This window comes from Trichinella spiralis, assembly GCF_000181795.1.
Source record: "Trichinella spiralis strain ISS 195 chromosome Unknown Scfld610, whole genome shotgun sequence".
Classification (NCBI taxonomy): domain Eukaryota; kingdom Metazoa; phylum Nematoda; class Enoplea; order Trichinellida; family Trichinellidae; genus Trichinella; species Trichinella spiralis.
This window is the reverse complement of record NW_003527549.1, coordinates 491,411-516,251: the sequence shown is the minus strand read 5'-3', so window position 1 is coordinate 516,251 and position 24,841 is coordinate 491,411. Positions and strand designations below refer to the sequence as shown.

Genomic DNA, 24,841 nt, shown 5'->3' with positions numbered 1-24,841 from the left:
TGTTAACCGATGTGTATTAAAATTTAAAAAATTGTAATATTATATTGTTGTTACTACTACAAATGAAATTTTCTGCGGCAGGCGTTGGAAGCAGCACGTATATGTTGCAATAAATATTTGACAAAGTACTGTGGAAAAGATACTTTTCATGTTCGAATCCGTGTTCATCCATTTCATGTCATTCGTATTAATAAAATGTTGAGCTGTGCTGGAGCAGATAGGTATGGCTGGCATTTTAGTTTCTTACTGTAGACGTATAAAAATGTGACTTTTTTAGGCTTCAAACAGGGATGCGTGGCGCATTTGGAAAACCGCAAGGCACAGTGGCACGTGTTAATATAGGACAAGTATTGATGTCTATTCGAGCGAAAGATCAGCACAGAGCTCAGTGCATTGAAGCATTGCGTCGATCAAAATATAAATTTCCTGGTCGCCAACACGTACATAGTTTTTTACTAGTATTATTGATGATACGCTGATATGTTTGGTTTAAAATTTCTCAATTTCAGATTGTAGTATCAAAGAAATGGGGTTTTACAAAGTATGATCGAGATGTATACGAAAAGTGGCGCTCTGAAGGTCGCCTTATACCAGATGGATCGAATGTTAAGTACATAAATGGTCACGGACCTTTGGAGCAGTGGAAAAAATTCCCGGTCGATTGATTGCGTCAGTACGGAGAATGTTTTTTTGAAAAAGATTTATGAATAAAATTTAATTTGGAGATCAAGTGTTACTAATGAATATTTAAATGCAGCGATTGAATTTTATGTGGTTGCTTTGTTTTTTTTGTGGGAAGTTTAAAGAATTTAGCAAGCATTTTGAACTAGTTAGAAAGCACTGTGCAAATACCATATTGAAAATTGTGCACCATGTAAAAGGTTTTACAAAAGTGAATAATTTATGAAAAGTGTCGTAAAAGTAGCATTCCAAAAATATTAAAATATTTGTTATAATTAATTAATAAAAATGTCTACTGATTGTGATAAAATTTGTCCATGAAATTAATAAATCGAAATATAGAATTATGACATGAGCTAATTACTACGTCCGTGCAAGTGCTCAAATCTTTATGTGAAAAAGCAGCTACAGTATGAATATTTGAGCTTGCTTTTTCATATCTTTGATAAGTAAGGATTTTTGTAGAAGTATCTGTTCTCAATATCGAACAACGCGAAAACTGACAGGTAGTTTTTTCTTTTATAAAATAATAAATTTCTAGTTGTTTCTTTTACTTAGAAATGTTAATCGAAGTAAACGTCTGAAGGAGTTTTGTAAAAATGAGGTGTAACTTAATAATGAACCGCTGAACGAACGTTTACAAATATTTAAAATGTTGTATTTCGATTATTGTGCTTTATTGCAGCCGGTTTTTTATTGTGTTATTTTACAGATTGAAATGGCCTTCTGCACAAAAGTGAAATTTATCGAATTACGTCTAGATCAAACGAAATTTAATGTTGGGTTTGAAGGTTACAAACTTTCTACGGGAAATTTGCGTTCGAAGAGTTTTCCCACTCCTGTACCATTACTCAGCGTGCTACCTGGTGCGTCTCAGGTCTGCTATGAAACTCTTAAACTTTTTGCCAAGCACAATGCTTTGCATCACGATCACTGGGATTATGAGCATGCTGTTTTCGTGCTTGTCGCAAACAATGGTACAATTTTCTGTGTGTCATCTTTGGAAGCAGCACTCACTGAGTTCACTTTTGCTTCTGTGGCCAAATTGGAACTGAAACTATCGGACATGCGTTTCAACGTTTCCGTCTCATTTCCATCACCGGACATGGCAATAATTGCCGACGGCATTGGCAGTCTGCTTGTTTATCACACAGATGCGCGTTATCTGCAGCGTGAATGGACTTTGGTATTCACAAGCAAATTTGCCGATCTGATTGAAGGATCGTTCATAATTGTGGACAGTAAAACTCAGTTGGATGCTTCAGGAAAGCGAACCATTGATTGTTTGCTTCGCTATTTGATAATGGCGCCCGAAGGGTGCGCCAAACAGGCAACATCGAACACGTATTCCATGTTGAATTTTCCGGGCATCCTCTGGGTTACACTTAGGGAAGAAAACGAAAATTGGACAGTTGCGAGAACACGAAAACTGTTGGGAGAAGGGGGTACAATTGATTATTGTTATTTAAGCAGAGAGTGGGATGCGATTTGCTTGATCAGTACGTGTCCGTTTCAATTTGAGCACGATTCGTCGAAACCTGTGAATCCACACAGGCCTTTTGATTGCATTCCTCGGCCGATAAGCCACATCCGGTACATTTGGAGTCAGAACCCGGAGCGTGTAATATTCCGATTGGATATAGGCTTGCAGCCGCCGACTTCCAAATCGGACGTTTTGGTCATAATTGAGAAATCGTGGATCTTGGTCAAATCGGCTGCAAGTTCGGCAATTTATCTCAGAGGAAAACTGTTCTCAGACGTGAACGTCGAAAATTGTTCTTTCATTGTGGTTGATGGCGAAGTTATTGTGCAGCTGGAAAAGTCGACTCCAGGTAAGGTTGTTGATTGAAAAAAGAATTTTTTTCTTTAAATTGAAATATAATTTTCGATGATTATTAATTATCATTGGTAAAATGGTGACGTTTTTCTTGTCAATGAAAAAGGATTAAATTTCAAATTAATCGGCAGCTCAGTTTCATCAGAATGAAATGATTATTAGCTGATAATTGGGGTTGTAGTTTTTTGTCGTCATCGATAAAATTTGTCATATTATGTATTACTTTTCAAAGCGTACTTGTGATTAAAAATGTATTTCATTTTGTGTAAACGTTTACTTTCATCAGTGAATAAGTAAATTAGGTCCAAAGTAATCGATGAATGCGGAAGGGGTAAATGAATTAAATTTAAAAAAGAATAAACTTGATTTAAATATTTGGATAATGTTGTAATTTGTTGTTTGAATTCAGGTTTGGAATGGAAATACATCGTCAAAGGGGATAATAAGGGCGTGATTCATCCATTTTTTGAGCAGATGATTCGACCTGCAGTGCGTGCCGAATTGATGGATGCGATCAAAAAGAATAAGACTGAATCCGATTCGTCGGAAGTTGACCAAACGCCTACGTTCAGTATCGAAGAATATGAGGATCACAACGCGTCTGACCAAGAGGTTTGCTTTCTAGTATGGCTAGACGGCGATGATCATTCACTCATTAGTCATGTGCGTGCCTATATGAGAATTATGATAATTTGGAAGGATATTTTTTCATTCGTATATTTTCAGGCCGACATTGATGGACAGAGTTTTTTATTTTGTACAAAAGTAGAATTTGACAAACCGCCACGGTTTTGTTTGAATTATGATATAGATGGAATACTGTGGCAAGTTGACAACGATCCGAGAGATGTGAATTGTTTCAAACATTTGGAGTCGTTTCCTGCATTTGGTTACGTGAGAGCTGGTAAGCCGATGTGCAAATATCAATCTTGTTCTGCGGATTGTTCGTACAGCTTGTTGATTGACAGTTGCAAGCGTGCTTATGTGTATTTTCGACCTCAGAAATTGGAAACTTCTCTGGTGAATAGGAAAACTTCTGAAAGGGTGGAAAAAGTTAGCCGACAATATTTGATCACGTTGGAAGAGAATTGTGAAATTATTGGTTTCATGGCTCATCCGAAGGCACTGCTTTTGCTTACTGAATACACATTGCATGTATTTTATTTTGCCGATGATACATCAAAGTGAAACAATAATAATAATAATAAATAATGCAAATTAGAAAGAAGCGACAATAACCATAGCAACAATATAATATTTTCCCTATCTTTTGGTCATTGAGAAAATTCTCTTTATCATTCGACAATGAAAAATGAATACAACATCGATCATTGATAGATAGATGTGCCGAATTTTTAATATTCGTCTCATCTGAAGTTAGTGGCCATATTTGTCGACAGTAAAGAAGAAAGTTGACCGTGTTCTTTGAATTGATTGATTTTCAACTTGATTCATTTAGTGCATTGTCGAAAATACATCATTTATCAGTATCATATACATATATATATATTAAGTTTTGTTTCATGCAGTTCAGTTGGATTATTTTTCAGCACTTTGCAATGAAAATGATAATAATTTCAATTTGCATCATCATCAGCAGCAGCTGTGTTTGAAAATTGTTTCTTCAGAAAATTCGATGCTTGTATGTTTGTTTGCTTGATGAGGATTTTCGGTGAAGGGGAAAATTTTTTTGAATAAATTCAATTTGGACACGCAAAAAGTTTTCATCTATTTATTGTGTTTGTTTATTTTATAAATTAATTAATTTCAAAAATAAATTATCTCGTAAAATTTCAGTGATTTTTTCCATTTTCTACGAAAGGATGTAAAATCTATACAATGACAGCTCAAATGATGAAGTAACAACCGGTATTTGTGTATTATTATTTATATATGTTCACTTTGTAACATTTGAATTGTGACAATATTGTTGAGAAATGAAGTTGAGCCCTTTTTTCTTTTGTTTAATCGATCTTATTATAAGAGATGAATTAATAATTTGCAATTGCAATAGGCAATATAATATGTGCAACGTCGTAAAAGAGAAAGAGTTATTTCTTTTTTTATTGAATCAATTATAAAAACACATTCACGAAAGTATATATATATATATATATTTTTTGTTAGCGAATGACTGGATTGGTTTTGCTTGTTTGTTTGTTTGTTTTTCAAGTGAAGTAAATAAACAAATGTTGTTCAACGATTGACCGTAAAATCTTGTACAATTGGTATTGCTCCGCTGAAGCTGTTGGTTTTATGAAAAACTCGGGCCAAATAGGCGGGAAAACCCAAGCGTTTGTCATTAGCATAATATTGGACATTCTTGCGCTCGAGCCGCAACACTCGGTTATCCTGTTCTTGAACCGGATCTCGGATGTACGGTACAGATTGGTCATACTTGCGCATCAATTTCATCCAATCTTGAAAATCAAAAAAAAGAAATATAGAAAATTAATTTTTAATTTTTCTTTTCTACTTGTTGATACAGATAGTTCAAATGCATATTTTCTGATTTTAGCGAAATGAATAATTGAAAATTGTAAACAATCGCAACAGCTTTTTTCGTGTAATTTTTTTCACTTTGTTGTCGGATTAAATTCAAATCAAACTTCAACAGAACAATCCTTGAACATTACTGTTCTGTTTCCATAACTGGATGGCAACGTATTTGATAAAGAAAAACAATATTATTATTTATTTATTACACGTAAATCTGATCAACGATCATTAAAGATCATAATAACTGACTGAAGGACGGTATAAAAATTTACATTACAAAATGGAAAAATATACAAAAACTTAACATAAATTAAAAACTGTTAATATTTGTATAAAAATTTATACAATTTTTACATTTATTATTATATATTTTATTTTTTGGGATTTCAAAAAGTTTGCAGCATGTCCAACAGAACAAGTAAGTGTTGGGTGTGTGGATCTTCAGTATATATGTATATATAGTTATGTGAAGTGCACGAAGTGAAAAGAATGATTCGGCTGACCTGGATTCAATTCGGTGAGTTTAGAAATTGTTGGTACGATTTTTGAAAGACGATCAACCAGCACTGGGTAGATTAAAGCTGAAAATTTGGATAAAATTTATATACTTTCAGCTTTTTATTCTTTACCGCATCATCCATTTCCAATTTTAAACAATGCTGATAATAATTTCTGTTAAAATGACATTCTCTAACTTTTATTACATAATTTTCTACAGTTATTTTCATTCATTTATTTATTTATTTTACTTTTAATCCAAATCAACAATCACTTTGCAATGTATTACAGTAAGTGTGTGTTGATCACTGTGCTGTTTATATTTATGAAAAACAAAAAATTTTTCAATTTACATCTTGTTCTAATATTTAACAACACTATAAAACGTTTATTATGAAAAGAATCTGATAAATAAATAATAAAAAATAAATTTTTATTATTTTGAAATGGTAACTGTTGAAAAAGAATTGCATCTGGTCAGAATTTTCATCACCTTGTTCAAATCATCTCATCATTAAAGTGATTATTTTTCTACATATTCCTATTGCTGTTCTTGTTTTACGTTGCCATTCTGTCAACTTGTAATTAAAAATATCCATCTGTGCTTCATATCCATTATCATAATGACAAAAGCTGATAAATAATAATAATAATAACAATAATAGAAACTTATTTATTAAGTTATTTTTATTTATTTTCGGATATGTATCGTGACGTTCCCTAGACTACACACAAATAAATGCCACTTCGAGCTTTGGAATATTGAACATTGTTGCTCTGATGATGAAGAAAATAAGAAACACTGTAGTACTATTGCACGCATGGATGCACGTACATTCACTAGCATATGGAAAGCTGACAAACCTAATTGAACGGGAAAATTTGGATTCCAGTAATAATATGAGCATGATGTCAAAGTTTAATTGTTTGACTTGGGAATAGTTGCAATGGTTTCAATCAGAAAATTTCAAAATATTTTCGAAATTGGAAATCCACTGCCTAATTAAATTAAACATTCTCGAAATTAATTCCTTTTACAAAATTACGAGCATGACCTACAAAAAAAAAGAAGAAATGATGAACAATTCTGATTATACAAAATTAAGATGTCTTCATTTGATAAAAAAAACAATTAATTTTAATTAAACATTTGTTAATTATCACACGATTAAGGTGAAAAATGAGACAAAGCAACAATTTAACAGAATGTAGTAGTACTATTGTAAATTAATTGTTTGTTTTATGCAATCAATAAAGGATGGGATGAAAAAATTTATTTTTGGGAAAAAAATATTCAGCTTATTTACGTGATTATTAAGATGGAGATGGATGGATAATGTGATATCAAAAGATAATTTCTATCTAAAAATATTCCACAACAACATCAGCAGCATTAAAGAGAACTATTCAACATTCCAAGGTAAAAATAATTTTGGAAAATTGCAAAAGTATAAGGAGGAGAATGTTGCTTGCCGAGATACTAACTAATCTTCTTTCATTTTCAATATATTTATTATTTAATTTATTGAATGATAACTTTAAAATGAAATTTCTATTTTTCATTTCATCACGCATTTCGTCATTACATAATTCTCAGTAAAAATGTAATAAAAGCGAAGTTGATAATTAAATTTTGACAGTTTTTAAATAAATTCAAATCGCAATTACACACAACATGCACACGTAGCTGGTTGAGATTGGCTATATTTTTATTTTCAACAGAACAGAAAAGAGAAAGAATTCTGAATTCTCATATTTCAGTCATTTCAATTAAATTTACATAAAAGGAGATAAATTTGCATCATTATTTAATTCATCAATTAATCAATTCTGTTGGTCTTTTCACAAATCAAACAACAAACGATAACTCACTTGTCATACATAGTGTAAATAAATGCAGATAAAAAAATGTATGCAATATAGTAGTAGTGCGCAGTGGAAAAGAAAAAAAATTAAAATAATTTCATTGAACTACATAGCATAGTTCTTAATTTGAAATGTGAAATGCTTAATAAAAATCAAGCAGTGCTTTATTGATATTGTAACTGTCGATGCAATGGATCGTTGGCAATATTGCTGCTGTCCATCCATCGAAGAAGCTTAATTCAAGAAATGCCAGCAAAGGAAGATTAAATAAAAATTTTTTTCCATTGCAAGCTCAACTGATGATGCAATTAATTAGCATCCTCGCGTAATGTTCTATTTTGTATGAGCATTTGCATTGCTTTCACACAGCTATTTTACAGTTGATTATAATAATAGAAGTAGAAAACGAAAAGTTTATATCTTAATTTATTAAATCATGTGGAAAGGATTATATTTTCCAATTTGCACATATAAATAATACTCAGTGAAATTAAATTTCAAAGACAATAACAAATTTGCAAAACTTTGCTACAACATTTCCATTTTCCATTTGCTTTTTTCAAATAAATTGTCATTTAATAAACATCTTGAACAAGAAACTTCTGTGAAACATTTTTACTTTCTTAAAACTAATATTAACATAATAAGAAAAAGTGAATGAAATGAATTAAAATTACTTTGCATAATCAAACAAAAGAGAAAAATCAGTTTATCACCTATATGAGAAGCTAAAAGTGAGCAAGTTGAAGAAAAAGCTGATGATGATGATGATGAAAATCAGAAATGTGGAAATGAAAATTGATATGATTTCACAAGTGTTCATATTTTCCTTTTTCCTATTTTTGCTTCAATACAACATTTAATAATGAATAAATATACAAATGAATAATAGCATAATGAAAATTTATAATCAATATTCAATAAAACTGAATATTCTGCACTGATTTTAAAATAAATAAATAAATAAAAACCAAATTTAACGTATTAATTTTGTTGTACAAGTAAAAAATGCAAATAAACTAAATTATTCTTTTCCCTGCTGAACAGCTTTTGTCAAATGGTTATTCGTTAATCGCTTTTATTGAAATATAAATGCTAGCAGTAGCATTTTTTCTAATTTTTTAATTTTTTTCAGTCTATAATATTATATGTGAAAGTCTGTTGACCCAGTTGTAAATATTATGTAGAAAAAAACAAAAACAAATAAATAACTTTTTGCTAAAAGTGGATTGCAAATACATGAATGAATTAAATGGAAAAATGGAATTTTCCAGAGCTATAGAATTTGGAAGAAAACAACGACAAGCGGACTTTTAAATAGCATATACTGCAGCTAATTTATGTAAAATGATAAGTTTTCTTCTTTCTTTTTGGGGGGGGGGAGGTTTGTTTTGTTATAAGTAAATAAATATGCATAAATTTCATATGAACATTCAGAATTTTATTCTTGATTTGAAAAGATTTTGCTGATCATAAATACATCTATCAATCGCCAACGCATTCAGCACCATCCGCATTCAAAGTGCTTCTTACTACTCAATTTGTTTGTCACCGTCGTCGTCATCATCATCGATTTGCACAATTTTGCCGATCAATTTTTCAGAAATTCATTTTTATATGAATATGAGCGATGAACTTCAATTATTATCATTATTATTATTATTATCATTATTATTTCTATTCAAAAAAAATAAATTTCAAATTCGTCTTGTATTTTCTTTCACTTCAAATCAACTCTTTTCTTTTCCGCTTTTTTAAGGGTTTCATCTATTCATCTATTTAGTACAGTAGTTTTCCTCCTCTAGTGCTTTCATAAAAAATAAAGTAACCGTGTCAAATGTCGAAAAAAATAAATTTTTTATCTAATAAGTTTTCGTGAATATTTTTCACCATATCACATCAAATTACACACCAGAAATTCTACAACAATGTTTACAAGAACAAGCACTGCTGCTGAACGATGCGCTTTTTTAATTTGCATTTTTGAACGGAAAACATTTTGTTCGATAACTTGCTCAAACGAGCAAACAATTTTTATTATTACAATTAAGTCTGAAAATATGAAAAAATATCATTTTAAATATTCTATCTTCCTCATTTTTGGCTTTTTTCAAAGGGGTAGAAGAGGATAGAAAACAAAAAATCAGAAATCACCAAGTTTTATTACAAATCTAATTTCACTCAACCACAATTAGAAAGTTGAAAATGATTAACTAATTATTATATATGTATTGCAACGCCCTAATTTCTGTCACCTGCTGATTGCTATTTAATTGAAATAAATTTTAAAAATCGACGACAAATTATGATCAGCAAGAAAAAGTTGCCTGTCAAACAATGTGCATTTTTCACTTTCACAATCACAACAACTGGAACTGTCAAATGAGGGGGAAATGCCGTTTTTTCATTATCTTTTTTTAATTACAAACTACTGTAAAATTTCCAATTACACTTCTCAAAAATAAAAATAAAGAGACATACAACTGCACAAAAATATATTATGATCAAAAAATTTGGTATTTATGAGAAATGAATAATAGATATCTAAAAATTTGCGAACATCACACAAACAGCTGGCACGTTGCGGATAATACATATTGACAAACCCAAAATTTTGAAAATGAACAATTCATTCATTCATTCATTCATTCATCAATGAAATTCATAAATGCCATTTCACATCGTAAACAACAAACAACAAAAAGATAATTGATTCACATATTATTAATGATGAACAAAACAAACAAAACAACAACAACAACAAAAACTGTTGCACAATTGATCAATGAGCGTGTTGATTACCTGATGAGCTGAATGGATGCACAGGACTCAGGAAAATTATGAAAATTGGCAAATAGAAAATTGTCAGTCCATATATAAGCATTGTGCTTTGGCCGTGTTGTGATTTCAGTAAATTCTTATCTCTGTTTGATGTAAAGAAGAAGAAGAAGAAAAAGAAGAAAAACAAGCGCACACACCAACTTTTCTAATTTATGATCTATATATCTTTATATATAGTTCTTTATTTCTTTATTTATTTATCTATCTAATTATTTATCTTATGTGCAATTTGTTCTTTCTCTTTCTTTTGCTCTCTCTTGCTGCACACAACTAACCGGTCAACATTTAAAACTCGTAGATCAAACTAACCAATCACATTGCACTTGATGGCCCTGATGTGTCAACGGAACATCAGGGCGGGGCGGATCTAGTCGCGTAGGCTTTTGCTGTTTGCCCTGCCTCACGGTGATTGACTATAATAATAATAACAATGCAGAAAGCAAGCTGAATTTTAACACCATGCTTTCTTTCACATTAAGCTTAAATCAATTGTCTGTATTGCCGTCATTCGCTTGACAGTCTAATCATCACAACAAATCTCGATTTGATCTCTGAACAAATTTAATTTTTGACGCAATTCTTCCTCTCTCTCTCTCCCTCTAAATCATCTTCTTTCAATATTCTTTTCTCTACAAATAAATATATAACGTACTAGTATTTCTATATTGAAAAAGGACCAAAATAAAAATTAATAAAAGTAATATTCATAACATATGTGCATATATTCTTCGTTCCTTTTAAAATATTTTTTGTATATAATTCTAATAATCAAATTTCAGCATTATAACTGACCAACCTGGCAAAATACTGCTAGCTTCTAAGCACTTTGATATTTTGATTTTGATGGATACATTTGCTGAGTAACACATCCGGCAGTTTGCTCAAGTTTCTAAAAAACAAACACTATTCACACACAATAATCATAAAACCAATTAAACTTCAACTGTTCATTACTTAAATAAAATTAATTATAATCTTGTATGAAAGTTATTTCAATCTAATTATTCCAATATTTTACCAAATAAAGTGTAATATGAAAAAAGTTATTATTTCTGCAAGAATTTTGCCAGTCATGGTGGCTCAAAAGAATCATAAAGAAGCTCTCCACTCTCCCTCATTTGTCAGTTTTTTTGTATTTCACATCGCAACAATTAGAAATTGATGAAAAGGAATTGCTCAAATGACAAACACAATCCGTAGAACATTATTTAAATGTCAAGCTAGCGAAAACTTCACTTCCTAAATAATATCAGTTTACCAATACAAGAAAATCTTAACAGCGCTGAATGTTGATTAATTTTTGCCTATTTTGAAATACGCAGAAGATATATCTCAACTGACTCAAGTAAGTACTCATCATAAAATGAATTAAAGTTGAATAAATATTAAATCAATCCGTCCTCTTTGGCAGTAAGCACCAGGCAAAATAACACATAAAATAAAATAATAAGTGATCTATATGAAAATATCTGCATCTGATTTTAAAGAAAATAAATTAGCATATATTAATTCTTTTTTTTCAAAATATTAACAATATACTGAATAGAGTTCGTAGAGCAATTGCATAAATGCCCGTTCCACGCTGGAAACAAAGAGCGGTTTTTTTCACAAAAGGTAATCAACCGTCTACTATAGTTCAAGCTTAGCTGGCTCACATTGAGGCATTCTAGTCCCAACACACTAATGAAAGCATCGTTTTTCCTCGTGTTCTCACACTGCTGATTGCACTTCAACTCGTTTCTACAATATTAATTTTTTTCTTTTCACGCACTTTTACATTGTAACGCCAAGTGAATCAGAAACAGGGTAGTGAAAGTTTAGAACTATCCAAATTGTTTGAACTCATCGATGGACCACTTACATTAGAATCATGATCACACAGTTGCTGCAATTAATTGCATTTCATAACCATTTTTCTATTTATACATTTACAAGTCAAAATCAGCTGTAGGCGATTAGGTTTCACTCCACTTTTATCGCACACTCCGCTCTGCTCAACAGAGTAATAAACCAATTCCAACTCACACGGATAGCATCTGCCCGGATGACAAGGCCGATTGCAAATGTGCACGCCACAGCCAAAAGACGAGTGCAAACTGTGAAACACTGATGCTTCAATTTTGTGCAACACTTTTTCTTGCACTGGTGCTTTCCACAGTCCAAAATAAGCTTGCAACGACGATTACACTGCCAAGCAGAGAAACCTTAAAAGTATATACTGATTAAAAAAATAAAATTTCAATTCATTTTTAACTTCAAGATTCACTTAGACAAGTGACGTGCTAAAATTATAAATTGATTTCAGACAAAATTAAAAATCGTACATGAAAATTTCACAAAATCAACTGATGCTATTGGTAGTGCATTTTTGTGCTTTGCACTATTTTTGTAGAAAAAATGCTTGTGATACAAAACTGAAATACATCTTCAACAAAATTATAAACACTTAAAAGGGCAATATTTTCATCTATCATTAATATCTGAATTGAATACTATTCGAGATATTGAAAATTTGTTTCACATTATTTAACAACAGAATGCCACATAACAAAATGACTTATTCTAAATAAATAAATAAATAAATATTCATACACTTTACCAGGTTAAAGTGTATGAAACTACCATTAAAAGGTGATAATAGTAATCATAATGGAAAATATCAAATGCTAAGTGCAATTAATATAAAGACGCATTACCTGGTGCATTCATGAGTAAACAAGGAATGTTTTTTCTGGATCTTTTGCAGAGGCAATATGATTCAAATTTTTGAGAACATGAAGGATAAGGACCTGGATGACACTGCCTCAAACAACGGTGTGCAATACCTGCAAGGAATTTGCATGTAAAATAAACAAATCAAATCAAAACAAAATAACCTAACCTTAATCCATCGCATTTGAGGTTTTTATTGCATGTAAAAGCACAGAATACTGGAGTACGAGCATACAAACAGCGGCGTGATGAAGTTTTGCCCAACGTCAGACACTTTTTATCATAGATACCTACAAACCTTTGGTCTCCATATAGTGAAGGAGAAAGCTATTTTTTAAAATAAGTTCTCTTTTGACATCTATAAGAATTTAAAGTGCACCGTTTTTTAAAATTCTCTTTACATAAAAAGAATTCCTGACAACGGGTGATTATCACTTACTTTCTGCAAACGGGACCTGCAAGAAAATGTGAATCAATAAAAATGAACATAAGCATAAAATGCAGAAAAAATTACTACTATGTAAAACTTTTGAACACGGTGCACAGTTACCCAAATGACATTTTTGCATACATAAATGCTCACCACATGATAGCAGCTTAGTACATTTTGGCATGCACTAAAATTGTTCAAGTGTAGCATTAAATGTAAAAGGAAACAGAACACAACAAGCAGCTAAATAAATTTGCATACGGATGATTTGCTCCCTTTTGTTCGCATAATATCGACTGAAATTTGATTGGCTGGTCGCTAATGAACTGTACGGCGATTGATCAGTAATTGGCTAATGACTTATGCATTTCACTAGTTACCCAGTTTTCATCACTAATTGGTCGAGTAATTTATGGCAACTGATCAGCTACTCAACTTTGATCATTGATTAGATTATTGTTTTCCATCAGTGTTTTCTGAAATATGGGGTGTTTCACCACTAAATTCCTTTTATGAAGATAAATAATCATATTTCCCATTTTTAAAAATGAAGTTCTTTTAGATAAATAGTGGAATAGAGTATATTTTTTTGGAGTTGGGAAACGATGCTTTTAAAAATCTTGGCGTTTCACATTTCACTGATTACAAAAGATTATTTTACCTGTAGCAATAACTTGCTTTTGTAATTTTGTTTCTTCAAGTCTATACTGATCAGCAGCCTATTTTGCACAGAAACTTTACTGCTATTCGCTATAAGCGCTTCAGAACTAAATAATATACAATCTTTGATTGTACAGCAGTGATCAAATCGGAGCTATATTACAATATGTACTATGGGAAAAGAAAGGCAGTACAATAATAATAAATAAATATGGGAAAAGTCAATTCTAAAATTGGAGAAATTGCCGTAAAGCCACCAATTAATAATGTGCTACCTTAAGCCATTTATTGTTGCCGTTAAATGCTTACTATACACAAAAACAACGTAGCGGAATACAGCAATGACAACCAAGATAGCGGAACAGCAGCCACGTGAGCAACTGACTTTCCGCATGCCCTATGGTGCATTGGCCTACAAAGAAATCAGTGAGATGTGCAGGTATAATTCCGTCCATCCGCCTCAGACTGCCCCCCTCTTTCAGAATAGTTCGTACTGAACTTTCCCTAGAAATAATTCTGCACGTGACCAGGTGGCTGTCGTCTACGCGTCTGCTTTCCGGCGACGTCTGAAGCGGGTGGGGAGACGGCACGAGGTGGCTGATGGTCCTGCCGGCCAGTGGTTCCGCCTCAGGAAGACCGCTCTCTTTCATCAAGATGCTCAGTGGGTTCCCTGGCGTGTTACTGCTTCATCCGGTCAGAGTGTACCGCCAGTGTGCAACGCTTCCGCTCATGGTGTCGTACACGGTACGTCTGCGGCCCAATTATTTCCACTACCCGGTAGGATCCCTCCCAACCACGGTGGAGCTTTCCTCTTCGTGGCATGGCCAAACACACGCGGTTGTTTGGGCAGAAGAGCAATTCCTTAAGCCAAGCTCCGTCCAATCAGGAAATGGACCGGAGTCAGCGCGAGCTCGTCCTGAGTCCCACTTGATACGAGCATGAGCGGACGGTCATTGATTCGAGACTCCACCTCGCACAGTACCGTCCGAAGCTTATCGAAAGTCAGCAGGCTTCGTCCAACCGTCTTCCTTAGGGCCACTTTCACTGATCTCATCATCCGCTCCCAGTATCCCCCGCACCAAGGGGCGCCTTCAGTGATGAACGTCCATCAGATGCGTTCCGTGGCCAGGTGTATTTGGACCGCTGTTCAGTTAGGGGCGTCGAAGACACTTCGCAAGAAGCGGCTTGCTTGGGGGAAGGTCTGGAAATTGTCCGATTGTATGATAGCCGGCTGTCCATGGCGTGCGATGAACCTGCGTAGTGTACGGAGGAAACTGTCAATACTCATGTCAGAGACCAACTCCAGATGAATTGCTCTGATTACCATGCATGAAAAGATGCAGCCGTAGTTTTTCTGCATCAGACGATTGGGGCTGTCGCCCCTAATGAGCAGTGCGCCGGTGAAGTCAACACCGACGTTCACAAATGGCCCCACTGGCTCAACCCTCATTTCCGGCAACTTGGTCATCCGTTTCTGATATGCAGGAGCCGACACGCGGCGGTAGGTGGTGTGTCCTCTGAGCACTCGCTGTGCTCCGGCCCTAGAGAATCCAGAACCTCTCCCTGAGGGCGGCGTGTGTCTGCTCCACACCTGCGTGCAGCTGCCTCAGATGCTCTGACTGGATCAGCAATTCAGTCAAACGTCCTCGATGAGGGAGCAAAGCGGGATGTTTTGTTTCTCCATCGCGATGGGCTCTGCATAAGCGTCCTCCAACTCTCTGGATGCCAAACTCGTCCAGGAATGAACTGAATTCCTGAATTCGTTCCATCGGGTTGCCGTGCCTGATTCTCCAGAGGCGTGGATTTGCGCTTGTCAGATCCAGAGGCGCTCAGCATCAGTCAATTCTTCAGAGCTGGGGCGCATCCCGGCTCTCCTCAAACCGACCGGAGACCTGGTATTGTGGATGAAACGTTGACACCACGCAGTAACCCGGAAGTCCTTCGAGATCATTGAACCTTTCTGGACCAAAGATGGATGTTGCGTCCAGGGATGCAGCGGTCATGGTAACGATGGCGTAGCGCATCGTTCTTGCTCAAACTCATCCACGTTCTCTGCCCAACCGTTCTTCAGGTAATTCTGGATGATGGAAGCATACTGCTCTCTTCAGGCTGGATCTCTGGCCAGTCGAACTTCCACCGCCCCTCAACGCCGCAGTGCTGACTCGACGTTGTTCGGGAGGTTCAATTCGCCATTTTTCTTCAACATCCGGACGGAGTATCTTGATCCATCGAACGACTGACTGTCCCGAAAACTCTGTTCCTGCTCTGACATCACAGGTTCGTCATGCGAACCTGCTCTGACCTCCTCGATTTCCCAAAATCGCCTCAAAGTCCTGTCGATGCTCTGATCCACGGACGCGCATCGGGTCGTCCGGACCGATGATGGATGACTGGCGGTCACGGGACCACAGATGATCCATCCCAGCACCGATTCCACCGCGACCGGATCTTCCGACCCGCCTCTTCGAATCTTGTTCCCCAGAAAGCGGTAGTAACTATCGATGCCGACCACAACGGCAACCTGGTCTGAGTCGGCACATTCCTCCGTTGCCAAGCCCAGTCAACGCCGGGATCCCAATCGTCGACTCGCAACCGAGTATTGCAGAGATTGTTCCAGAGCTTCGGCACAGTCAAAGCTTGAAGAAAATAACGTTCCACGGTCGAACTGCTGTCAGCTCGGCTCAGCCAGAGTTTCACGAGCTGGGCGTCAGGGATCTCGTGAAGGATTCCACCGATACCCACGACAGACACTGGGTTAGTCTGTCTGACAAGACCCAGAGCGGAGGCGAGGTCCTGTTTGATGAACAATCGCTCTGAAGCGGTATCCAGAAGACAGGTCACTAGCTTTCCCAGGCTCTACTCACCGTAGGCCACGGCGTAGATCATCTACAACGACAGGTCGGCTGATGACTCCTAGTGGCGAGATTGGCGTGCACAGGAGCCAAGGGTGGTTCTTCCGAAGTGACGGTTGTCTTCTGCTCAGCGACCAAACTCTCTGACGCTGACGAACTCAGAGTACTTGTTGGAACAGGCACTTTACCCTCTGTCTTCCCTCCACGCTTACACTCTCAAGCGTAGTGCCACGGCTCTAGGCAAACGAAACACAGGCGGGCACGCCTTGCTATCTCCAGTCTATGACGAGGACTCGCACGACGCAAACTCGGGCACTGCTGCCGCATGTGTTGTTTCTGACAGATGCGGCAGCTCTGCTTGACGGCAGCATGCAGGAAGGCAACTGATCCTCGGGGCTCGCTCTCTGGACTATTCCGTTTCAACTCATCACCTGGCTGACGGGTCTTGCTCCCTTCCGCGTGTGCTGCATACACTTTCTTGTGAAATTCATCACAAATGGTGGACAGCTTGTTCTTGTTCACAAACAGGTTGATCAGACGAAGGAATAATTCCCGAACGGCTACCATTGGCCGATCGAAGCGTTCACGGAACCGTAATGTTTGGGATATCTGACATTTCATTTACAAATAAAGAAACTTATTTTTATGTTTTGTGTAAACTTTGTTATTCAACTTCAAAATTGTATTTGCATTTGCAACCTTTCAACTTGCATTTCAATGAAAAGATATGTTAAACACGTGAGCTCAAAAACAGCGCTTGCGATTTAGCTAATTTGTTGCACTTTTAAATCATTCCACCCAACTGCAGAACGCCGGACAAAGTTGGTTTTCTGAAAATGTTTTCTCCATCACGGGAGCCTAGTATCCTCCTTATCTCAGCCCCAACTTGCATATTCTCTGGCATAGTATAATCATTGGCAATTATCCTCGTTGGCATGGATTGACTTTTCGATCGAGAAAGAAACGCGTTAATGTTGGTCAAAGAGAGCAAAAGATACGATGTAAGGTTAAAATAAAATTCTTTGAAAATGAACCAGAAATATTTTTTTCACGAAATATGAAAATATATAACTTTTTTTGATTTGTGAATGAAATTACAGATTTTTAATTTCTTTTAGTAAAAGTTGTCATTGCTTTGAACAGTATTTAAAGTTTTGGGTAGAAGAAAATTTTTTATTTTTCATTTTTCCACTTATACTTACAGTGTCCAATATATCTGAGTTGTGCCTTGTCCAGTAATCGTTGCGGTGAGATGTACCTTGCGTATAAAGGCAGGGCGATGAAACCGAAATATGTGGGTAAACGGTTGAAATGGTGGGGATATTCTAAAGCAGTGCTTCTCAAAGTGTGAGTCGCGATATACCGGTGGGTCATCAGCAGATTCTGTGTGAGTCAACTTAATTAAATCATTCACTAGGTCATATCGTTATTAATCAAATAATAATAATACAAAACAACTATACAAGCAAATGTTAAAAAACATACAAACATAATCATACATTCTGATGAAGTTGACACTTAATTTAAACCAATTTACAATTCAACGCGTCAATCATTTACGTAAAGGCATTTTGCCACGAAAACATACATAACGTAAAATGATTTACAACATAAAAGTACAGGAAAAAATAAATTTCAAAGTTCAAAAAAAACCATCGTACAAAATTTCAAATTTTGACAATCACTGTTGCATGTCTACTTAAGTAAATCACTCACTATGTCATATTGTTATAATTCAAATAATAATAAATTATTATTAGGAAAAATGAAGCCCATTCTGAACGGATCGTTTCAAAATGTTCATACTTAAAGTAGCTCTGCGCCATCGCATTAATTTCCCTCGATGCGTAGGACAGGCGCATGATGTCCTCTATTCTTAGCAACCGGAAAATGGAAAACCAAATTCTCCAGTTGCATCTGAAGATTTCACTCAATTGTACATGTTGTGTTTCTTCAGTGGGCAACATGTTACCACTATAAAAGAAAAAAAATGAAAATTCATAAAAAGTATAATTTCACGAAACTGATTTGCGTTGAAAACGGCACGATTTGAACTAGATGATTTGAGAGGTTGAAAACGACGAGCATATGCACTTGAATAAGAAATATTAGAAATGAAAAAATATTAAGCTGATTGAAAAACAACAACACCAAAAGCTACATCGGCGTCGTCAGTTACAATTGAACAACCATATCTGGTCAATGACTTGATGTCATGCAAATGGAGTTTTTTAAAAAACCACTTTTGAGTATGCTTTTTGGAATTGAAAAATATGTTTAAAAATAATCTTTATTAGAAAATGAAAAAAATTTAAATAAAAATGAATTTAATAATTTACCGTGGTGATCGGTTGTTTTCGTGAGGGTAATGAATGAAACGGGCTTGTACTTATGTCAGGTTTCTTCATTTTTTGCTGCCTCTGTTGTCGTAGATGGGGTCTTGGGCATTGTACGATAAATGTACCATAGAACTGAACGTAAGGAATACCAACCTTAAAAAGTGTAGAATAAAATGAGCAACCCACGAGCAGGAGAGTATTACAAACTAACGCACACACACGCAATCACACTCACCAACAAATAATATGCTCGTTGAGGATACAAGTGAAAACGGTCGTTCAGCGACAGAGATGCAACGTAACGGGACGGATCAAGTGCTGGATGTTGACAGCAGGCAGGCCAAATGCTGCATCCAGTCATGTTTCCCATTCAGACAGCATTCAGCATCCACTGACTAATCGATGGGCAACAGCAATTGGTCGTCTGACTCTGACCGTCATCTGCGCCGTTTTTCTTGTTGTGAAACAGAACTGGGGCACGCTGGTAGTCGTTATCATAGACCATCGTCAGGGGCAGTGGAACCTTGAAAGACAACTATTGAATGAGAGTGCGCTATGATTGCATGGCGTTACATTACATTCTACTTTAAAGTATATTTGCGAAAATTAAAGCGAATTTTGTTTGAAGTTAATTGTTTTCAAGTAATTTAAAATGTAGAAAACCTTTTATAGAAGTAATTAATGCAACAATCATTGAGTAAGAAATGTTTTTCTAGTGTAACAGGCCGCTCTCCGGGTGGAACCTTCCATCTCCCCAGGTGCAGATGGACTATACCCCCAGCCGTAGGTCGCCATCGCCAAGTTGCATTGGTCTCGCTGCTCCGTGTAACTTCCGGCCTGACGTAGCCTTATCCCACACCTGCTTGGGGATTACTGAGACCATCCCATCACTATAGACCAACAACAAAATGTTCAACCTCCGTATCTTACCTGTGACGGCGACCACGCTACCGGTCGGCGGGTTGATGGTCGCCATCGTTCTTCTTTCCGCCGTTCGTTTTCGGAGGCGTAGCTGGGGGCATTCACGTCTGTGATGGTCCGGGCAGCCGCAGCGGAAGCATCCAACTCGCCCAACGGTTCGTAGGGCCGTTCGCTGCAATTGCTGGACGTGCCTAGCTCGGTTCTTCATCTCTCATAGCCACAGAGCCTCCAAATGCTGCGTGACATCGTCCTTCTCTTGTTTCATAACGCCAGTGTGCGGTTGTCGTCGCTCCTGAAAGTGCTTCACGCCTTGCTCACTTTTTTGGCAACTTTGTGTGCTTCAACGAGAGTAGGTGGTTCCTGCAGCCGAATGGCACGATGTACTTCCCTCGACGCTACCCCAACGGCGAAAAGCGCCACCAAGTCGCGCTCCGACACGCCTGCCCTGCGTCCCAATTTCGCTACCTCTTCCGCGCACTGTTTGATGAGTTGGCTTTCACGTTGACGCAGGGCGTGAATCGCTCGATTAGCTCCACAAATGACTTCTCTGGGCCGTATGTGTTCAACAGCTCCCTCTTCAGCTCCTCGAAGGAGTTCTCCCGTGCTTGTCCGACCAGGTAGAGATCGCGGCTTTCAGAATCACTCAACAAATACGACGCCATAGTTCGATGCGGGTAGACCGCTACCGCAGAAGAAGCTTTCCAGCTTCTCCAGACACTCCGTAGGATCCATCTCCGGACAAAAGGTCGGAGGCGGGCAAAAGCATGCGCCTTGTACTCACTTGCACGGCATCCCGGACAGGCTCCCAATTTTACAAGCCGCTCTTTTGGGGGAAGGGGGGTGGTGCGTCGCCCCAACCGTGCTGCTATCACAGTCATCGCTAGATGACGACGCTTCCACCGTTTCCCCTGTTCGTGCTTTTCCCGTAACATTCTCGCCTCCACATACAGATCAAGAGTACAATATTTATTAACAAATAAGTACAAAGACCGCCACCGATCCGCCACCGCAAATCTCAAGAACCAACAACCACTATCGCTTCGCCAGATGACAACAAACATACTACCGTAAACCTCTCCAGATCTTCAAGTATCTATTTGTTGACGGTAGCTGCATTGTCATTCTTATTCTTCGTCCTTTGAACAAACACAGTTCTAACGCGTAGGTTAGAGTCCGCTACAAAAGCAACTACCTGTGAGACACAAGAATTAGATGCAGCGCAAACATGAGCATTCGTAGACATTTGTAAACGTCGGCAATGCGGATAGTTTCGTCGACGTTGGCGAACCTGCGTGTCGGGATAGAATACGGTAGTGACGTGTGTGAGGTAGAGAAAGGAAGTGTGCTTTTGCCTGTGTTGTAAGTTGCCGTTATCTGGAGATTGTCTTCAGTGTGGTTTTGATTGTGTGTGTTCTGTCGAGTCATTCCTGGTTTTATTATGTTTGGCTCATTATTGTTCGTTTGTAAGTAAACGGGGTCGACACTCGATTGAGTATTGATTAACAGTCATCGGCACGCAAGTCGGATTGTCGAACGCAATGGACTTTCCCGCCTTGCAATAACAAACCTAAATAATGTCCACTAATATCACGAACGAGTGACCTGCAGTTTCGCTCGTTACAACATTGTGCAACGGCTACGGTTGCGTTAACAATTAAAAGAAAGTCAAGATCGAAAGGAAGAAATAACATAGGTGCCAATTCAAGAATGATAATTACGTTGGCCGAGTGTGAATGAAAGACGGAACATCCTTGTCGGCGTGTCACACCCATTGGGGCGGTTTGAGCAGGATACAGGGCGAGCAAAAACAAGACGGAATCCACCCAGGAAGATCGCGACGACGGACAACCGAGGGCCGAAAACGGGAAGCTGTAGCCCCACTGAGAAGGGGGCCAAACAGCCTATCCGGTCAAGCACGCTGGACGTCATGCGCAGCAGCTGGCGCTTGGAAACTGGGCCGTCGTGGCGCGCTGTTCCCGGAGGGATAAAGGTCAGGTGGTCTTCCGCGTTCCCAATAAATTCTCAGCATCTTCCAATGACATCACATGGCTTGTGTCGACCATTTTTCCGTTGAGATTGCACTAAGCGAAGAGGGCTCGTTGCTAGCTTATTTGTGCAGATGGAACCCCCCGCACGCCATCAACACCTACAGTTGGACGGCCAGCGTCCTTGCCTCATCAAGTGATTCGCAGGATGTCGCCAAGTCATCCACGTATATGTTATGAAGCTCTTCCGCTGCCGCTCGCGGTGCTGAAGCTCGGTGGCGTTGTGCGTGCACCCTCACGGTGCTCATGGCTAAAAAAGGGGAGCAAGTCAGCCCGAAACACACCATTGTAAATCAGTATTTGCGGACCCCTTGAGCCTCGTCCCTCCAGAGATATCTACATGCGTACCCGTCTTCTTCGCGGATTTGGATCTATGTATACATCTTCTCAATGTCCGCCTGCAACCCTACTCCCTGTCCGGAGGACAGCCCCAACAGGTCGGTCTGGATGGTGAGTCCTGCTTCCTGCAGGACGTTCAACGAAGTTCCTCCGTACCGCGCTGAGCCGTTGAATTCAACGAGGCACTTTCGTCCTTCGCCTTCTCCCCTGTAGACCGCATCGTGTGGGAGATACCAGGTCCGCATCGGCGGCTGGTACTTTGGTGCCGGTTCAGCCCAGCCGTGTGTAATCAAGACTGTCCTTGTCACTCCCCGCCAGGCGTCGCCCAACTGCCCTGAGCCGGCGTATGGCCTGCTTGAAGTTTACCGGAAGGTCAGATTGGTTCCCGCTGAACGGGAGGCCGACTTGGTACCTCTTTCCGTCGAAGGACAGGGAATCCTCGAACTTCTCCATCATCCTTGCAAATTCCTGGTGGGCATCGTCCACAGGGTGATTTCCATTGCTTGGATTTCCCAGAATCTTCACAACGAGGCATCCGCCAATTCATCTATTTTCGTCAAGAAGATCCTTGCCTCCGCGGCCGAGCCCACCCAGCCATGTAACGTCTTCAGCGCGAGAGGGTCGGTCGCTTCTCTCCTCATACGACCTGTGACGAAATCGTAATAATAATCGACACCGATCAATATGTCGACTAAGAACGGCAGCTCTTGTTGTCCAAGTTGTTCCCTTCCGAACGGAGCCCTCGGCTATCCCGTACCTCGGCCTAAGGGGGCTTGCACGCCGGTGTCGAGGAGGCACTTCACGACCATACGACAATAGTTCACGACGTCCGTAAGCGCGCACACAAGCTGGAGACGAGCCTTGCGATTAACGCAGCCAACACGCCTCGTTGCTCGCTGATGGGTTCCGTCGACAGAACCGGCTCGCTCGGCGTGCTTGGATGCAAGAGCATGTGGTGAGTTCGTCCGCAGCCAGCCACACGTGCCTGCTCAATTATTGCGCGCGCTCGGGATTTCCAGTATCTGAAGAGCCATCGAACCTCACCCAATCGTCTATCGCGCACTGACGCTCTTCTCTTTCCAGGTCCTGCTCCAATTCGGCCTAGAGTGCGCCTGACGCACGGTAAAGCTCTTCAGTCATTGAGATCTGCTCCTCGATTTCGTTAACGTCGGCTGACCCTAAACACAACTCTTCGACCTCTGCCAATAGTCGGTTCAACCGATCCTAGTTGGCGGTGAGCTTCTTAGATCTGGCCTTAGCAGCGGACGAGATTAACATTCCCGATCTGTAGGTAGCTTGTTTTGAGTTATCCGGCTGGGACGACGAAAAAGTGTACCGACAATTACAGCAGCCGGTAAGTGATTTTCAGGTACAATTTGCCAGACGTTCGGTTGTCAGGCAATTAACAGTGGACTGTATGGATAGGCAAAGACGGGCGTAACTTGCTTGGACGCACGTTGATCTTCGGCTCCTAGACTCGTGGTTGGCTTCACTCTTCTCAGGCCTTCCTTCTGTCTCAGATTCAATCTTCTTCGTTCGATGTCTTCTGGATTCTCAGCTCGACGGCATCTGTCGTTACTTTGCACTCTAATGTCTTCTACTCTTCCTAGCGACGAGATCCGTGGCTACATACAGGACTCCGGGGACAACGACTCGGCGGGTGGCTAGCACGAACAGCCAATGCACGGTTCAGGCGCCGCAGGGGCGTGCGTTATCTAGGCGCCAATCTAAACTACCGTCGGCTGCTGGTTGGACGTCAGTGTGCGGAGGCTTTGATCTTCGCTCAGCGCAGCGGCGATGGCTACTTAATGGCTCCGTTGCAGCAGCCGCCCCCTTAGGTCGTCTGATAACCACCCGCACATGTTGTTTGTGCAAGAAGCTTATTACTTGCTGAACCACGTTTGACCCTGCCCTCGCATGGGGTCTACCTGGGCGCCGGCCCCCGGTTGTCCGTCGCCGGGATCTTCCTGGATAGAGTCCACCTTGTTTTCGCTCGTCCCGGTTTTTGGTCACACCGCTGCAATGGGTGTGTCACGCCGACGAAGTCGTCGTCGTTCTCTCCGGAACAAAATTTTCAATTACCTATGTTCCGGACGGAACAACACCGACCTAGTCGGTGTGACCTGGCCAAGGGCTGGTGCCCAGAAGTCGCGGGTAGGCCAAGAACAATACCCGCGCATCGCCGGCCAGATCGCTATCTGGGCGTCTGGCGGCTCTGAGTCGGGGTCAGAGAGACCCCCTGCTGCGCCTCGATCTATCGTCGTTCGCGAGACATTGACGAGTGCGCCATAGCGGCGGACGGCCAGTTCAGGATCAAAAGG

The 24,841-nt window shown here is 39.0% G+C and overlaps 12 protein-coding genes across 12 annotated transcripts; 6 read left to right on the top strand and 6 right to left on the bottom strand.

The window, feature by feature from the left end:
• The first annotated feature begins 195 nt into the window (after positions 1-195).
• On the top strand, positions 196-665 carry Tsp_09956 (hypothetical protein). Its single transcript, XM_003370697.1, has 3 exons — positions 196-221; positions 278-440; positions 510-665. The coding sequence occupies exons 1-3, from the start codon at positions 196-198 to the stop codon at positions 663-665; spliced, it is 345 nt and encodes a 114-aa protein (XP_003370745.1).
• Positions 666-1,241: 576 nt separating this feature from the next.
• Tsp_09955 (CS domain protein) lies at positions 1,242-3,706 on the top strand. The gene is made up of 4 exons (XM_003370696.1): positions 1,242-1,253; positions 1,367-2,513; positions 2,928-3,181; positions 3,245-3,706. Exons 1-4 carry the CDS (start codon positions 1,242-1,244, stop codon positions 3,704-3,706), a joined length of 1,875 nt encoding a protein of 624 aa, XP_003370744.1.
• A 1,008-nt stretch (positions 3,707-4,714) lies between these two features.
• Tsp_09954 (eukaryotic translation initiation factor 2C 2) lies at positions 4,715-6,362 on the bottom strand. The gene is made up of 5 exons (XM_003370695.1): positions 6,262-6,362; positions 6,051-6,148; positions 5,902-5,919; positions 5,521-5,598; positions 4,715-4,938 (listed from the first exon to the last, which is right to left on the bottom strand). Exons 1-5 carry the CDS (start codon positions 6,360-6,362, stop codon positions 4,715-4,717), a joined length of 519 nt encoding a protein of 172 aa, XP_003370743.1.
• Positions 6,363-12,017: 5,655 nt separating this feature from the next.
• Tsp_09953 (eukaryotic translation initiation factor 2C 2) lies at positions 12,018-13,574 on the bottom strand. Its single transcript, XM_003370694.1, has 8 exons — positions 13,462-13,574; positions 13,374-13,389; positions 13,099-13,207; positions 12,919-13,047; positions 12,569-12,636; positions 12,489-12,504; positions 12,248-12,426; positions 12,018-12,107 (listed from the first exon to the last, which is right to left on the bottom strand). Exons 1-8 carry the CDS (start codon positions 13,572-13,574, stop codon positions 12,018-12,020), a joined length of 720 nt encoding a protein of 239 aa, XP_003370742.1.
• Positions 13,575-14,624: 1,050 nt separating this feature from the next.
• Positions 14,625-14,966, top strand: Tsp_09952 (hypothetical protein). Its single transcript, XM_003370693.1, has one exon. It carries the CDS (start codon positions 14,625-14,627, stop codon positions 14,964-14,966), a length of 342 nt encoding a protein of 113 aa, XP_003370741.1.
• Positions 14,967-16,525: 1,559 nt separating this feature from the next.
• Tsp_09951 (hypothetical protein) lies at positions 16,526-17,023 on the top strand. Its single transcript, XM_003370692.1, has 2 exons — positions 16,526-16,778; positions 16,854-17,023. The coding sequence occupies exons 1-2, from the start codon at positions 16,526-16,528 to the stop codon at positions 17,021-17,023; spliced, it is 423 nt and encodes a 140-aa protein (XP_003370740.1).
• A 69-nt stretch (positions 17,024-17,092) lies between these two features.
• Tsp_09950 (hypothetical protein) lies at positions 17,093-17,497 on the bottom strand. The gene has a single exon (XM_003370691.1). It carries the CDS (start codon positions 17,495-17,497, stop codon positions 17,093-17,095), a length of 405 nt encoding a protein of 134 aa, XP_003370739.1.
• A 577-nt stretch (positions 17,498-18,074) lies between these two features.
• Positions 18,075-19,576, bottom strand: Tsp_09949 (hypothetical protein). The gene is made up of 6 exons (XM_003370690.1): positions 19,427-19,576; positions 19,216-19,368; positions 18,956-18,969; positions 18,683-18,850; positions 18,366-18,393; positions 18,075-18,272 (listed from the first exon to the last, which is right to left on the bottom strand). The coding sequence occupies exons 1-6, from the start codon at positions 19,574-19,576 to the stop codon at positions 18,075-18,077; spliced, it is 711 nt and encodes a 236-aa protein (XP_003370738.1).
• A 9-nt stretch (positions 19,577-19,585) lies between these two features.
• Positions 19,586-21,197, bottom strand: Tsp_09948 (hypothetical protein). Its single transcript, XM_003370689.1, has 5 exons — positions 20,602-21,197; positions 20,455-20,581; positions 20,358-20,428; positions 20,146-20,308; positions 19,586-19,738 (listed from the first exon to the last, which is right to left on the bottom strand). The coding sequence occupies exons 1-5, from the start codon at positions 21,195-21,197 to the stop codon at positions 19,586-19,588; spliced, it is 1,110 nt and encodes a 369-aa protein (XP_003370737.1).
• Positions 21,198-22,181: 984 nt separating this feature from the next.
• Positions 22,182-22,496, top strand: Tsp_09947 (hypothetical protein). The gene is given in 2 exon segments (XM_003370688.1): positions 22,182-22,348; positions 22,364-22,496. 2 exon segments carry the CDS (start codon positions 22,182-22,184, stop codon positions 22,494-22,496), a joined length of 300 nt encoding a protein of 99 aa, XP_003370736.1.
• An 844-nt stretch (positions 22,497-23,340) lies between these two features.
• Tsp_09946 (hypothetical protein) lies at positions 23,341-23,660 on the bottom strand. The gene is made up of 2 exons (XM_003370687.1): positions 23,638-23,660; positions 23,341-23,455 (listed from the first exon to the last, which is right to left on the bottom strand). Exons 1-2 carry the CDS (start codon positions 23,658-23,660, stop codon positions 23,341-23,343), a joined length of 138 nt encoding a protein of 45 aa, XP_003370735.1.
• Positions 23,661-24,437: 777 nt separating this feature from the next.
• Tsp_09945 (hypothetical protein) lies at positions 24,438-24,812 on the top strand. The gene has a single exon (XM_003370686.1). The coding sequence runs from the start codon at positions 24,438-24,440 to the stop codon at positions 24,810-24,812; it is 375 nt and encodes a 124-aa protein (XP_003370734.1).
• Positions 24,813-24,841: the final 29 nt, after the last annotated feature.

Bases quoted from the DNA above. Each gene is read 5' to 3' on its own strand.
- Tsp_09956 (XM_003370697.1), top strand. From the start codon at position 196: ATGTTGAGCTGTGCTGGAGCAGATAG. The intron at 222-277 runs GTATGGCTGGCA...TGACTTTTTTAG, and splicing joins AGCTGTGCTGGAGCAGATAG to GCTTCAAACAGGGATGCGTG. The intron at 441-509 runs GTACATAGTTTT...TCTCAATTTCAG, and splicing joins AATTTCCTGGTCGCCAACAC to ATTGTAGTATCAAAGAAATG.
- Tsp_09955 (XM_003370696.1), top strand. The intron at 2,514-2,927 runs GTAAGGTTGTTG...GTTTGAATTCAG, and splicing joins GCTGGAAAAGTCGACTCCAG to GTTTGGAATGGAAATACATC. The intron at 3,182-3,244 runs GTGCGTGCCTAT...GTATATTTTCAG, and splicing joins ATCATTCACTCATTAGTCAT to GCCGACATTGATGGACAGAG.
- Tsp_09954 (XM_003370695.1), bottom strand. From the start codon at position 6,362: ATGCTAGTGAATGTACGTGCATCCATGCGTGCAATAGTACTACAGTGT. The intron at 6,149-6,261 runs GTGGCATTTATT...ATTATTTATCAG, and splicing joins TCAATATTCCAAAGCTCGAA to CTTTTGTCATTATGATAATG. The intron at 4,939-5,520 runs GTCAGCCGAATC...TTGATTTTCAAG, and splicing joins ACTCACCGAATTGAATCCAG to ATTGGATGAAATTGATGCGC.
- Tsp_09953 (XM_003370694.1), bottom strand. From the start codon at position 13,574: ATGCTACACTTGAACAATTTTAGTGCATGCCAAAATGTACTAAGCTGC. The intron at 13,048-13,098 runs GTTATTTTGTTT...AATTCCTTGCAG, and splicing joins ATGCGATGGATTAAGGTTAG to GTATTGCACACCGTTGTTTG. The intron at 12,637-12,918 runs GTAATGCGTCTT...GATGTATTTCAG, and splicing joins TTTACTCATGAATGCACCAG to TTTTGTATCACAAGCATTTT.
- Tsp_09952 (XM_003370693.1), top strand. From the start codon at position 14,625: ATGGTCCTGCCGGCCAGTGGTTCCGCCTCAGGAAGACCGCTCTCTTTC.
- Tsp_09951 (XM_003370692.1), top strand. From the start codon at position 16,526: ATGCCGACCACAACGGCAACCTGGTCTGAGTCGGCACATTCCTCCGTT. The intron at 16,779-16,853 runs GTTAGTCTGTCT...AGCGGTATCCAG, and splicing joins ATACCCACGACAGACACTGG to AAGACAGGTCACTAGCTTTC.
- Tsp_09950 (XM_003370691.1), bottom strand. From the start codon at position 17,497: ATGAAATGTCAGATATCCCAAACATTACGGTTCCGTGAACGCTTCGAT.
- Tsp_09949 (XM_003370690.1), bottom strand. From the start codon at position 19,576: ATGACTGGATGCAGCATTTGGCCTGCCTGCTGTCAACATCCAGCACTT. The intron at 18,394-18,682 runs GTATGAACATTT...GTTTAAATTAAG, and splicing joins ATGGCGCAGAGCTACTTTAA to TGTCAACTTCATCAGAATGT. The intron at 18,273-18,365 runs GTTTGTATGTTT...GATTTAATTAAG, and splicing joins TCATCAGAATGTATGATTAT to TTGACTCACACAGAATCTGC.
- Tsp_09948 (XM_003370689.1), bottom strand. From the start codon at position 21,197: ATGTTTGTTGTCATCTGGCGAAGCGATAGTGGTTGTTGGTTCTTGAGA. The intron at 20,429-20,454 runs GTGAGCAAGGCG...AAGCACTTTCAG, and splicing joins CACACAAAGTTGCCAAAAAA to GAGCGACGACAACCGCACAC. The intron at 19,739-20,145 runs GTAAGATACGGA...TTGTCTTTCAAG, and splicing joins TAGCGTGGTCGCCGTCACAG to GTTCCACTGCCCCTGACGAT.
- Tsp_09947 (XM_003370688.1), top strand. From the start codon at position 22,182: ATGGCTTGTGTCGACCATTTTTCCGTTGAGATTGCACTAAGCGAAGAG.
- Tsp_09946 (XM_003370687.1), bottom strand. From the start codon at position 23,660: ATGACTGAAGAGCTTTACCGTGC. The intron at 23,456-23,637 runs GTCAGGCGCACT...CTTGCATCCAAG, and splicing joins ACTGAAGAGCTTTACCGTGC to CACGCCGAGCGAGCCGGTTC.
- Tsp_09945 (XM_003370686.1), top strand. From the start codon at position 24,438: ATGGGGTCTACCTGGGCGCCGGCCCCCGGTTGTCCGTCGCCGGGATCT.